This window comes from Ochotona princeps, chromosome 10, assembly GCF_030435755.1.
Source record: "Ochotona princeps isolate mOchPri1 chromosome 10, mOchPri1.hap1, whole genome shotgun sequence".
In the NCBI taxonomy this organism is placed as follows: Eukaryota; Metazoa; Chordata; class Mammalia; order Lagomorpha; family Ochotonidae; genus Ochotona; species Ochotona princeps.
The window spans coordinates 17,745,449-17,759,655 of record NC_080841.1 but is presented as its reverse complement, the minus strand read 5'-3'; the positions used below and the strand labels follow the sequence as shown (position 1 = coordinate 17,759,655).

Here is a 14,207-nt window from a genome sequence, read left to right as displayed (position 1 = left end):
GAGAATAAAAAACACGAGCTAAAAATGGTAGGTGAGAGTCAAGGCACCTGCACATATAGGAGCTATGGGGCTCCAGGCTCCCTGTGGTGTGCAGCGCAGGACAGCAGCTCCTCTGAGGTCATAGCCAGGCTCACAGCTGTAGATCACTTCCTGCCCAGGGGAAAACATGTCCTTGTTGTTTTGGGTGTGTTCACCATGCAGAATTTTTGGAGGTGGTTGACACACTGGGGAAAGTGAACCAAAGTACAATTAATCGTGTGAAAGTAACTTCTCAAAGAGAATGATAGCTATGGCTCTATATGTAAAAAGAAAATCTGGTAGCCTAACACCCTTATTTTACTGATGACAAAATAAATACACACACATATACACATAATGAGCGTGTCTGTAAAATTCATGGAAGTGATAACATGTAGCACTGGATCAGAATCCTTAGCTCATTGATTTCCATTTGAAGTACCAGTATACATCCAACAGTACACGGCAGATACTACTTTATAGAATGTTTCATTTTTGCTTCCGCAGATTAAAAAAAAACATGTTATGGTTGCCAAAGCATCAAGTCTTGATACTTCTCTTCAAGGAAGGCATCACCAATGTACTGCTCCATAGCTGAGGCAGTAAGGGGTGCCTATGTCTGTGTCAGCTAACAGATTCCCCACTTCCTGCGATACCCTGTGCAACACACTGGTTTGTACATCTATTCCCATCTCTTCAGTAAAGTCCTCTCTCAGTGGCTGTCTAGTTCAGGTTGGTGGGGGAATCTCAATCTCCTCGCATGCTCTGTAGAACAAGGTGCCCCTCAGCCATCTATTTCATGGAGTGAGAAGGTGGGCAACCACTGAACAAACTCTTTTGAACACCTATGGTCATTAGACCTAGAGTCACTGAATACGGAATGTTGTACTGAGTCTGTCTTTTTACAGAGTTGATTTGAACTCCAAGAATCAGGATGTCTTTGGGTCTCAAGAAAATGGCCTAAAGCTGTTGTAAAATGAAAACTCATTTTATTTTTGCTTTGGGTAGGTTAGTTCCTTTCTCTGGACTTTTTCTGCCCAGTAAAAAATGGGATATTGGCTTGGAATAAATGAGCTCTTGAGGCAGTTTATAAATATTCTGATGCTATAGTATCAATTTTCAGGGCCCAGCATGGTAGCCTAGTGGTTAAAGTCCTTGCCTTGCATGCACCGGGATCCCATATGGCCATCAATTTGTATCCCAGCTGCTCCACTTCCTGTCCAGCTCCCTCTTTGTGTCTTGGGAAAGCAGTTGAGGATGGCCCAAAACTTTGGACCCATGTGGAAGATCTGCAAGAAGTTCCTGGATCCTGGCTTTGGATTGGCTCAACTCTGGCCATTGTGGCCAATTGGGGAATGAACCAGCCAATGGAAGATCTTCCTCTCTGTCTCTCCTTATCTTTGTAAATCTGACTTTCCAATAAAACTCAATAGGTCTTAAAAGGGGGGGGGGCTCCATTTTCAGCGCACAATGCTGCAGCATTTCCCTTGACAAGCACTGGCATGGGATATTCAAGTGCTGCACCATTGATTGCCAGCCAATCCCTCCTACCCGCTGCCCTGCCCTGCGACTTCACACTTCTACATTCCCTTTTGATTGATAGTGCTGCAAACCTGAACATTACAATTGCTTACCTTCCTAGGCAGCTGGACTCTGGTTCACTCTACCAGTTAGAAGCACATTACAGCACATTAAAGGGTGGACAGATAAGAAAAGTGATTCTATTTTAGGGGGCAGCTCGGGCAGGTGCAGCATTGGTGGCTCTCAACAGCAGTGTTAGCTCTAGCAGTGTCAGTGACTTTGGCCTCAAACACAGCAGCTATATTCTGGCAGCTTAGTAGTGGCAGTTCAGCCATGAATGTAGACTACCGTGCTGTAGTACTGGAGAAGCAGCAGTTCAGGCATCATTGCTTTCCTCCATTCGCTTGCTGATACCTATATACCCTATGACCTGCATGAAACACCTCATTTCTCGTAGGGTCTAGGGTGGCTCAGGTTTCCTGATGGGCTGTTAAGTGGTACAGTTCAGGCTTTGAAGTTTGGCAAACTGGAGTTGCAGCCTGCAGTACAGGTCAGTGTCAGTTTCATCAAAGTACTTACCCTAAGACTCATTTTCTCTGTATAACATGGATTTAGGAGTGAAGCAAACACATGCTCTGTGTTTAGTCCCTGGCCAGAAGGCCCATTCATTGCATCTGTGTATTCACAATTATTATGCTTATGGGTAAGATGCTGGAGGTGGGAGTTGGACATTCGGCAGCAGATTTTCTATCGGAATTTCAAGCAAACACATTTCTTGCTCACATTCGGCTTTGCTTCTCAATTTGAACACATGTGTACATAGACCCAGGCACACACATACACAATGCATAAATGCACATAAACTCCTTGATTTTATATTCTCTCCCAAGAAACTTTACTCACCCAGCCTGTTCACCTCCCCAGAACAAACATTGAATTTGCCTGCAACAACTCACCCTTCTTAGGCCCCAGAAGAACTCACCCCTGGAGCAGAGTGGCAGCTCTGGCTCCCATTTGTTTAGAGCCTGGCACCGCACCTTTCTGGGTCCTTGCATGACAAAGCCAGGCTGACATTTCAATTCCACAATTTCATTTAAGGAGAACAAGCTCTTGTGCTCCGATACCATGACTGCATTTTCCACGTCTGGAGGTGTGCATTTATTAGGTACAATGCACTGAGGAGGGGGGCCGCTCCAGGTGCCAACCTGGTCATCATGGCTGGTGCAATATATTGAGGGCTCCCCGATGAGTTCAAACTTCCTTCCTGCTGTGTTAGCGTTGCAGTGATAGGTCACCACCATTCCATACTGAAAATCTTCGTTGTTAACATTGTGGAAGCCTCCATTAGCAATGGCTGGGGGTGGTGAACAAAGAATTCCTGGGAAAGGGAAAAGCAGGTTTAAGTTTGTTTTTGTTTATTCAAAAGACAAGCAACAGAGAGATAAAGAGATCTTCCATGCCCGAATACCCACAGTAGTCAGGACAGGAGTCAGGCCAAAGCCAGGAGCCATGAGCTGTGTGGGTGACAGGGGTGGCAGGTAACCAAATACCTGGGCCATCATTTGCTGCCTGCCACGGTGTGTTTTAGCAGGAAACTGAATAGGAATTCAAAATGATTCAAAATTTTAAATGGAATACAAACAGCCAAGAACTGCCAAGTAAATGTTGAAGAAGTACATAATTAGAAGCTATCAAATTAAACCAGTGGGACAGAAACTTGTCTGGAATGAGACTAATGCATAGCATCACCTAACCTATGACTGTAGTGTTACTGCATTGCACTATGAAGGAAATAGTGTTTCAAACCAATGGTATTCATCATTGTTCACCCTCAGTACATCACAGTGCTGGCTCCTCTATAAATTCATGAAACTTGATGAATATCGATTTCAGAACTCGTTACTGGTTTTGCAAGTAGAAAGATTGATTATTATACTAAGTGTGGTAGAGCCACACAATTCCAAGTCAACATGTAAAACTAAGGTTGGAAGGCTTATATGCATTTAAAAGCTCAGATTTAGAAAGGTTACATGCAAGGATGAGGAAATAGTTTCCAAGAACACGGTTGTGAGCATGATAGCTTCTTCATTTATCTGAGGACAGAGTGCACAAAAGGAATGCAATGAATATTTCTATAATTCCAAGGGAAAACCAGACTCTATCAATGAAAATAATAAGAAATAATTCAACTCACTCTCACAGATGGGCATTTTAGTATCCCAGGAGACACCGTTATCTGACAGAAGGCATTTTGCAGAGGAGGAACCAATGAGGCGATATCTAGAAGCAAAGAATAAGGGACATTATCATCTAAATACACAGGTAACCTGCCTGCTTCCATTGCTACTTCCAAGGGATTACAATCTTGGAGAGTTCAGATTTTCCACATTTCCTATTGCTATCACTTCCATTCACTGGAAATCTTCCTTTGGACTTACTGATTTCCTTCTTTGTGACTTTTCAACTGATGGGATTTTTCTTCAAAACTCAAACAATGCAATCTTGTATAACCTAAGGTAAATTATACTTATTTCCTACAAATCTCATTTATAAAAAAAAAAAAGCTGTCCAAACTTCTTGAGTGTAGGCAAAATATCACATACCTACTCACATTCACATGTATATTCCCATTGTAGGCATTTCTTACACCTTGTATTAGTGTGTGATTCATGGGCAGATGGATGCTTTTATCTACATTTGAAACAATCATGACATTTATCTCACCTGAGATCACATACATATTAGAGTGTTACCTAAGTTTGCCATTGTAGAGGGGGAGGTAGTAATATAAATGGTATTGTGTTTTTAATTTCCAATTCCAGTTGTTTATTGCTGGTATATAAGAAAGGACACCTGGCAGGTTTATATATGCATAGGTTTCAGTACCCACCGCTACAGTAAGAACTACAGCAACTGCTCAGTACCCACCGCTACAGTAAGAACTACAGCAACTGCTCAGTACCCACCGCTACAGTAAGAACTACAGCAGCTGCTCTGCAGGGATCTGTGAACAGTCCTTTGGGGATCACACTCACCCCGTTCCTTTTCGTTCCTGATGTTTTGCCCCTGTTCCTAATCTCTGAAAGGAGGCACAAGCAAAACCAATTTCTGATGAGCTAGAACTTGAAGCTGTGAATTGGAATTTCCCCTTCAGTGGGAGACTGTATACAGCTTCCAAAGTTTGAGGGGAAGGTGGAATCAAAGGAAAGTCTATTTAGGAGGGGAAAAAAGCTTGAAATCCACACAGCATTTTTTCACTTGCCTAAGATGGTCTGTGACTACAGGAGTTGGCAGAGGCAAGGAAGATTTCAGGAGATCAAAAGCACAGTCCTGCCGACCCCTTGATTTGGACTTCCCAAGCTCCGAGGGTTTCTGTCATTTGAAAGCATCATATTGTGGTGCTTGCACAGAGCAACCCTAGGACTCTCGCAGTGCTGTGATCAGGGACCTGTCTCCCCATGGCTGCTGAATGAGCTCCCTTTCTCCTGGCAGTGCCTACTCTGGGTTCACGTGCTTGCTGTGCTCTGACTTTACCCTCCCCTCATTTCCTTCCCTCCCACCCCGGAAATGCCTTACATGTCTGCAGTGCACTGCCCTAGCTTCCAGCAAGGATGCAGGCTTTTTTTTTTCTTCTAACCTGTGATACCTTAAATAATTTCAATCAGGAGTTAAACACCTATGCACAAGCCTTTTAAGACCAGGTGGCAGTAGCCTAGCAGTACACTGTAAGTTATGACTAAAAGGGAGCATTTCTGTATCAGGGCTCTTCTCAAACCAAGAGCTGTTGCTGCCAACTCACCCTTCATCACAAGAATAATTAATTCTGGACCCATATTTGATGTCTGTGATGACATGCACCATGCCATTCTTAGGATCTGGAGGATTTTCACATGATTTTCCTATGAGGAAGGAACAGAATGTTGGAAGCAGGCAGAATAATATGATCCTTTTTTCTTTAAGTATGCAGTATCCCCACCTGTCTATTGTTTTCTTAAAAGCCTAAGCAGCTGTGATGACTTCAAAAATTTTACTACCTTGTGTATCTCACTAGACAGTGTTAGGACTGGGCACTAGTTGGTACCACTTTCCAAAAGATCTCCCTTCTGTTCTGTCTCATCCCTACATTGTTCCTCCCAGAAAAATGTTCAATGTCATTTATGACTGAAGTATTATACTCTGCAATTCAAAGGTCTAAGAGTCTGTGGAATTTTTATTATTTATTATTATTATAAATGGGGGTTTTGCTCCCATCATGCCTTGTGATGGTCATTTCTGATGAAATGAGCCTACAGTAAAAGCCTCAGGAACTCAAAACACAAGGGAAACATGATCTACAAGAATAACATACATTATTGCCTTGGACAGAGTGATTACATCAAATGTGTCTTGTAAAATTTGAATGAATTGAACCAGATATTACAAATATGTGACCTGCAGAAAGGACTTTCCAATCCAGAGCTACTCAGTTACTCACGTTTGCATTTGCCTTCTGCGCCTGTCCACACCAAGTTTTCTTCACAGGTGATAAGGAACTGCCTTTTAATATAACCAGGACGGCATTCATACTTCAGAGATGTCCCAATGGGAAACTCAGATGCATCCATTGGACTTGTAGGCCTGGCGAAGGGAAGCCACTGTGGGGTCTCACATTGACCTTGAGATCAACATCACAGCAACGTTAGAGTTAAGAGAGAATCTTCTGTTCCACTTTCCCTTGCTCTCCAACAGTATTTATGTATGTGATCCAAGTAGAATGGTAACACTTTCATACTGGCAAAAATTGCTTCAGTCACCACCTGAGAAAGGAGCTTTCTAAAACTCTTTCATGAGTATTCACATGTTGAAAAGTCTCTACTGCTTTGAAGACAATTAAGCTATATTGTAGGGTACTTCAAAAAGTTCATGGAAATGCATATTATGAGAAAACTCTGCATGGATTTTGAACTTTTTTTTTTTTTTTTTGCCAAAATAGACTTATCCTTTGATTCATTTTCCCTACAAACTTTTGGAAATTGTATACAGTCTTTCACTGAAGGGGAAACTCCAATTCACAGCTTCAAGTTCTAGTTTATCAGAAACTGCTTTTGCTTGTGCTTCCTCTATGTCAAACTCACGGACCATCTTATCCTGGAACAAGACCCACCCATGCATTTCATGATCCATCTTCCCTCCCAGTGGCCCACTCCCATCCAATGAGACTGTATGACCTTCTTCTCAGGGCCCTTAGTAACAGCATTGGTGGAAGTCTATTGTCAAGGGGGAAAACAGCCAAGACTCAGCAGCCAATTCTATACTTAACTTTAGGGAAGCAAATGTTTTCTGTTTCATATTTTGAATTAAATAATAGACTTAGATACCTCTCCTTCAGGTTTTGTAGGTTGACGGACTCTTAAAAATGCCACTTAGAAAAGAAACATTTTATAACGAAGAACTGTCTGGTGGAAAATGTCATTTTACTTTAGTTTTGGAAATTTCTATTGCTTTTATTTTTGCTTTTTTTCCTCCTCACAACCCTTTTAGTTAGTTCAAATTATAGAGGTTACATTGAAACCAGAGATTCTTTTATTTTTCAAAGAGCCAACTTTCATCTTTTTTGATTCTGCTCTTGTATTATCTTCACTGTTATTCTATTTTGATTTTATTTACCCTTTTTTAAAAAACGTATTGAGACTACTGAGACTTAAAAATTTTCAACCTGTCAGTTTCCTAAAATAATTATTAAAAAACTATTATTTCTATTTTAACTATAGATTTAACTGCATTGAAGAAGTTTCAAAATGTCATATTTGTGTTTTCAGCTGAACGCATTTCATAATTGTTCTTATAGTTTCTCCATTGATCTCTGATCTATTTAGAAATGTTTTTGTATATTTACATTTTAAGAATTTGGATGGTATTCATTATCAGTTTCTTAACTTTATTGAGTCTTTATTTTATAGTTCCACCTATGGCCAGCAGCAATAATGGTAGCCTGTGTACTTGCTTTATTTATTTTTTTTCATTTTTTCATTATTTTATGATACAGTTCCATAGGCGCTGGGATTTCCCTTACACCTGCCCCAAGTTCCCTCTCTCCCCACTGATTTCCCCTCTATTATTACAGTAGTATACTTATTCATAAATAGTCATAATTTCATCATTCTGCTATTTAAGTGTATCCTGACATTGTGGGCGTGAACAATGGCAGACAGTCCAACATCTTATTGTCAAGATGTGCGTAACAGTTTCATTGGGAGTTCATCGTTGATCTGGAAGTAGAGATGCATGATGCATTTTATCCTCACATCTGGATATGATATTCTGTATTACATAGTTACTATACATCCCCTTAAATGAAAAGCCACAGATCAAAGCCAACAACAGAAAGAAAAATAGAAAATTCACAACACCATGAAGTTAAATAACATGCAATTGAGTGACCAATGTGTCACTGAAGAAATGAAAAAGAAAATCAAGAACCTTCTTGAAGAAAATGATGCTACTGTATGATCTATAAGTCAGTGAAAATTTTAATATAAGAAAAAAACTGTTTTGAAGAAATGAAAATAAGAACAAAAATATCAAAATCCATGAGATACAGTTTCTGTTAATCTTTGTTGATGAGATGTATCTCCTGTAGGCAACAGATAAATGGGTTTTGGCAACAGATTAATGGGTTTTGTTCTTTGATCCAGTCCGCCTATTTATGAAGTTTGATTGATGAGTTTAAGCCATTTGCATTCAGAGTTAATATGAGTAGGTGGTAATTTGGTCCTCTAATTTTAGCAATAGGTTGTTCATTGTTTGAGTTAGTCTTCTGTTGTCTTTTTACTGGGATGTTTTCCACATTTGCCTTTGGTTTTGGTACATGCTGTTCCTTTTTCTCTGTCAAGAGAACATCTTTAAGTATCATTTGTAGGATAGATCTGGAAGAGGCATATTCTATTAACTTTACTGTGGAAGAATTTTATTTCATTTTCAAAGACAAAGGAAAGCTTTGCTGGGTACGTTTTTCTGGGGTGACAATTTTTTTCCTTTTAGAATCTGGAATATGTCCTTTTCTTTATGTTTGACTGAAGAGAGCTTGATTATCATATGTCATGGTGAAAATCACTTTTGGTCAGTTGTAATGGGAAAACTGTGCCCCTCCTAGATGTTGTTTCCCAATTCTTTCTCCAGAATCGGGAAGTTTTTGCTTATTATTTCATTAAATACATCTTTAAACTCAACTTCTCTTTCTGTGCCTTCTGGTGCTCCCATAACTCTTTGACCTTTTAATAATGCCTCTTAATTCTTGAATACTTTTTTCAGCTTATCCAAGCTCTGCTTCCAGCTTTTGATTGTTTCACCATTGTGGCAAGAAATATCTTCCAATTCTAAGATTCTTTCTTCTGCCTCTTTCATTCTATTGTTGAGGCTTTCCACTGAATTTTAAATTTGCTCCACTATGTCCTTCATTTTTAATAATTCTGCTTGATTTTGTTTCAGTGATGGTATTTCCTGTGTGACATATTCATTAAATTTCTGTATGTGCTCCTTTTTGTTGACAAGAAGCTTTATCTCAAGTTTTTAAAGTTCTTTATCCCACATTTTTTCAATATATTCTTCAGTTAACTTTGAGTTTGGCAAAGGCTTTTGCTCCTTTGCAGGGGAGTCTTCAGTAATATTCACTGTGCCTCTCTCTTTTTTTTGCTCATGGCCATTTCACTTCTGGTTAGTAGATTCTTCTACTTAGGGTAGGTTTCTAAGCTGTGTCACCCACAGGTCTACAGTTTAATTTTACTGATTGAGCTTGGCACCCGGCTCTTCATTTGTAGTCACTTGTGCCACTCCCTCCTGCGAGTTTCAGGTCTGGGTTCTTGTATTAGGCTTCCACCACTGTCTCTTTAGGCTCAGGTCCTTGCTCACTACTCTCACCCCCTGTGATCCCATACTGTGGCTGCACCATTGCCTGTCTAATCTTTCTCCTGCTTCCAGTCTGAGCAGTTCCCAGGATTAGGGAGATGCCAGGTATCTTAAATAACTGAGTTGTTGGTGGTGCTGATCTTGCCAGAACCTGCTGTCTGTTAGGTCTTAGGGCCACTTGGACCTATTTTTGGTGGAACCTGTAGGATGTCACGTCGGTCCTATTTTCCTTGTGGGACTAGGGCAATGCACCAAGCTCCCAGCTTAGCACATACACAGCTTGGTGGTGTCTTTCCAGTCCCACACTTTTTACCTCACCACACAAAATGGCACCTAAGCTTCCAGTGAACTCCTCTTCCCACCTGGCTGCCAATGGAGCTTGGGTCGCCACTCACTGATTGTCTCTAGGGTATCTGGTCACTGTAAGACCACTCCATTGTTCTCCGTGTGCATCCGTCTCCAGGTCAGCCTGTCCTTTGCTATTTCCTGGAATCTGCCTTTTCTGCTTCACCCTGGCTAATGATTCTCTGTCTGTTTAAATGTGTTCTTATTCTATTCCACCATCTTGATTCTCAGCCTGTGTGCTTGTACAAAACAGTGTTGGAAGTGTGTTATGGTGGTTTGAGTATGCCAGTGAGGTCTTGTAAGTTAATCATGTTTGTTCAAATGTTATAGATAGGGCCTGGCACGGTGGCCTAGTGGCTCAAGTCCTCACCTTGAATGCGTCAGGATCCCATATGGGTGCTAGTTCTAATCCTGGCAGCTCTACTTCCCATCCAACTCCCTGCTTGAGGCCTGGGAAAGCAGTTGTGGAAGGCCCAAAGCCTTGGAATACTGCACCCATGTGGGGAGACCTGGAGGAAGTTCCTGGCTCCTGGCTTCGGATCGGTGCAGTACCGGCTGTTGCAGTCCCTTGGGGAGTGAATCATCAGATGGAAGATCTTCCTCTCTGACTCTCCTCCTCTGCATATCTGACTTTGCAATAAAAAATATAATAAATTTTTAAAAAATGTTATAGATAGTGACTTTTAGGGGTTTCTTATTCTACCAAATATTGAGTTGTGTGAAAGCATTCCATTTTACATTTTTCTATTTCTCCTTCCAATTCTATTTCATATTACATGTTCTGAGTTCAATTTATTAAATCATCATGCTTTTAATTTCTGTGTTTGGTGGCAAATTAATCCTCTAACATCATATTAGTCTATCTCTAGTAGTAAAGTTTTGTCTTAATTGACTTTTGCTACTGTATTTGTTAAGACAAATGTGAAACAGTATAGTATCTTTAAAAGCTATAACATTCAATAATTTTTAAATGTAAAATAATGACACAGTATCGCACAAAGGTGCTTTAAAGACAATTTTTGACAGCTTATTTGCCAAGTAAGCTTTCTCTTGGTAGTTTGTTTTTGCCTAACATATTTTTAATTTTTAAAAATATTCCTCCTTTCTATTGTAAACACATACACCAGCTCTTATGCATGAATTACATAGCAATTAAAGCTATGTCATCTGTGAAAATCTATATAGAAAGGTGTGATAGGCTAAGTAATGGCCTCCCAAAGATATCTATGTTTTAATCCCTGGAGTCTATGAATGTTTCCTTTAAAGTAAAGGAGCTTTGCAAAAGTGACTAGAAAGATTGGGATGAGCAGGTTGTCATGGATTATCTAGTAGATCCTGATATTATCACAAGGGTCCTTACTGTAAGGAGCCAGGAGGGTCAAAGCAGACAGGAGATAAATACTTGCAGGTGCTACTCTGCTGGCATTGATGGTAGAGGGAGGAAGCTACAAGCCAATGGCTGTAGCAGCCTCTGCAAGCAAAAAGAGCTGGGAAACCCATTCTCCTTTGCAGCCCCCAGATGCAGCAGAGCCCTACTCATGCATTTTGACTTTGGCTCCAGCACTGTAAGAGAACAAATCTCTGTGGTTTTAAGCCATCGAGTTTGTGATCATTTGTTATTAGCAACAGAAGACTAATACAAGTAATAAAATGGTATATACTCACAGCATCTCTAGATTTGTAGAGACATGACTTTTAACTCAGTGCCTTCTAGCTAGCTGTGAGGCCATAGTTGTATCATTTGATGTCTCAAGCCTCAGCTGCAGCTTCACAAAGGGGAAGATAATTTTTACATGGCAGGCTTGACAAGAGGATCACAGTAGCAAGTAGAAAGCAGCTAGCACCATGCTACATATAGAAGGCACCCAGTAAGTTCTCCTTAGCACTGTCATTCATTGAAAAGGAAACATGCTAACAGATTCAAATATTCTGCTAGAGTGGGCATGCTCATTTTGTTTCCAAGAACTAATTTTCTGTCCAACTGGGCAGAAAATGAGCCCATTTTGTCAGGGAAGCATTACAGTTCAGTGACTGGTGACGTGAGAGCTGCTCTGAGTGTGTCCCAGATTCAGCCAAGGACCTCCTGCACCTGCACACATCAGGATTCCAGTGCGTACCTCTGTACCTGTGCAGAACGGCTTCATTCAGAATAGGAGAGCAACTCTGCACTGCTGTAAGCAAGGGACGATGCTCCGGGAAGCTCAGACTTCTTGTTTATTTTTCTCCGACAGGCTGTTTGTCCTGTGACCACACATCGTCTTAATTAAACCCACAGTTCATAGCAAGGGCATGCATGCCTGTGCTTCTTGCTTCATCTTTTGCCACTCTGTCCTTTCAGGAGGATGGAGCCCTTCTCTTTCTTTAATTTTACTGAAGGTTATTATTCTCCTGTCTGGGACAGTCCTGGGTGATGCTCTTCCAACTTCATTCCAACTTCTCTTCCTCCAGGTCTCTGCTAAAATGCCACTTCCTTATTGAAGTCTTTTCTGACCTTTTGGGGATTTTGAATCTAAACTACTTTCCTCTTCTTCACACCATGGTAATTTCTAATCATAACCTTTTCTTTCCCTTTTATGTCAGGACTGTTTAATTACTACAATTTATGATAATACACCTTTAAATTTGTGTGCTTTTGAAACTATCTTAATAGACATTAGACATGAATTATATGGTTTTATTTTTGTTTTGGTCTCTCTAAATTTATGCCCAGTCCAGGTATTTACCACCAGCACTCAGTGCATATTTGTTGTAATGAACAAGTAAATGATGAATTGCCTATAAAATCTTAACCACAAAGAGTCTAGAATACATTCCCCAGAATCCTTGATTCAATGGGCCTTGGAATTGATTTTTTTTAAAAGTCACAGTAACTTTGATAGATACCAGCACGTTGGAAGCCACTGAATTAAACGCAAAGAAGCTCCACTGGCAAAACTCAGATGCTGTGGGTTTAGATGTTATTCCTTCTCCTTGTCCCTGTTGGGCTTGTGGGATGAGCATAATTTGGTGTTTGTCTCACCTATGGACTATGGTATAATTTGATGACTTAACACATATACATACCATGAAATCATTTTAGAAATAGCACTTTCAAGAATTTAAATTTGTAAATTATATATGTGTATCAATATATTATGATGATTATATCTGTAAACATAATTTAAAGAAATGTGATACAGATGAAATAAACATTTTGAATGCTTTTTAATCACATTGCCTTTATATGTGGGAACTTTAAAAAGGCTCACAGAAAAAATGGAGCAAAAGATATATGTTTCTCTGTTAATAATAAAAATTTCCCTTCTGGAATGAGAGTTTAATAGTTCTTGTTCATGCTTTAAATAGGAAATCACAATAATAAATCAGTATTATGATTTTAGTAGGAAGTAGCATATGAAATAAAATATATTATTTCTGGCATTTAATTTGGTCAAAATTAACTTAAAATAATCACCCAAAGGGACAGATTTGTAAGGTAATAATTATAAAGACTGTAATCCAAAGAAATGTTGTTCTTTGTACATTCTGAAAGTATAATTAATGTTAACATACATATTATCCTATTGTCATAAAGAGAAAATATTATATTTCTTACTCAAATTCAGAAACAAAGTGTCTGTTTCAAATACAATTTATGAGTTCGGTAAACTTTGTTATTGTTTTGCAGTATGTTTTCTTGTTTTCCCTGAATGAATATTGCTGTGATCTTGAGAATAATTATTCAATAAACTGTTTTTAAGTTAAACAAAAAAAGATATATGTTTCTTGTGAAGAATTATTTGAAGTGCCTGTGTAGTTTTTACCATAATACACATTTCTTCTTTTTGAAGAACCATCTTAACTAACATCTAAAGGAATCCCTAGGTCTGCCTATCACCAGTGTGTGTAAGGCTATATTTAAACTGGGATTGGTGATATTGTCTAGGTTTTTTCCTTCATTTTCACTGCTCTGTCATAAAGCCTGTATGTTTTTGCTTATTTTGAAGGGGGACAGGGGCTTGTTAGCTCTGCCATTTTCTTTGCTGCTGTTAACCTTGCTAGAACTGTCTTCGATCTGAATTTTTATACAAGACATTTGAAAATTACTTGTCAAAAGGCGATGTTTGTCTTAAAGATGATGCAAACCATATATCAACTTGTGTGAGTACATCAAAACAGAAACACATCGCAACGCACAAAAAGCAGATCTCCACCCTCTTCACATTGCTTCTTTACTCAGCAAGGGTAGGGTAATTCTCATGGGGACCAGGAGAGGGCGCCAGAGTCCACCCCTTTTAAAATGATGGCCCAGTAATGCTTCATTTTGTTACTTTCATGGTCCAGAATGTGTCCTTATCTGTGAAGGTTCCCGGTAAGCCAGAGAGAAATGTATTCTGCTGATGCTAGATGAAACAACTGACACTAGTCGATGACATCCAGCTGACTGATGGCACCACTGA

The 14,207-nt window shown here is 39.7% G+C and overlaps 1 protein-coding gene across 1 annotated transcript in view; it reads right to left on the bottom strand.

The window, feature by feature from the left end:
- The window catches only part of CR1 (complement C3b/C4b receptor 1 (Knops blood group)), a 104,724-nt gene that overhangs the window by 51,893 nt on the left and 38,624 nt on the right, over positions 1–14,207 (bottom strand). The window contains 5 exon segments of the mRNA XM_058669695.1: positions 48–224; positions 2,522–2,917; positions 3,734–3,819; positions 5,339–5,438; positions 6,014–6,193. Coding sequence (XP_058525678.1) covers positions 48–224; positions 2,522–2,917; positions 3,734–3,819; positions 5,339–5,438; positions 6,014–6,193 — 939 coding nt within the window.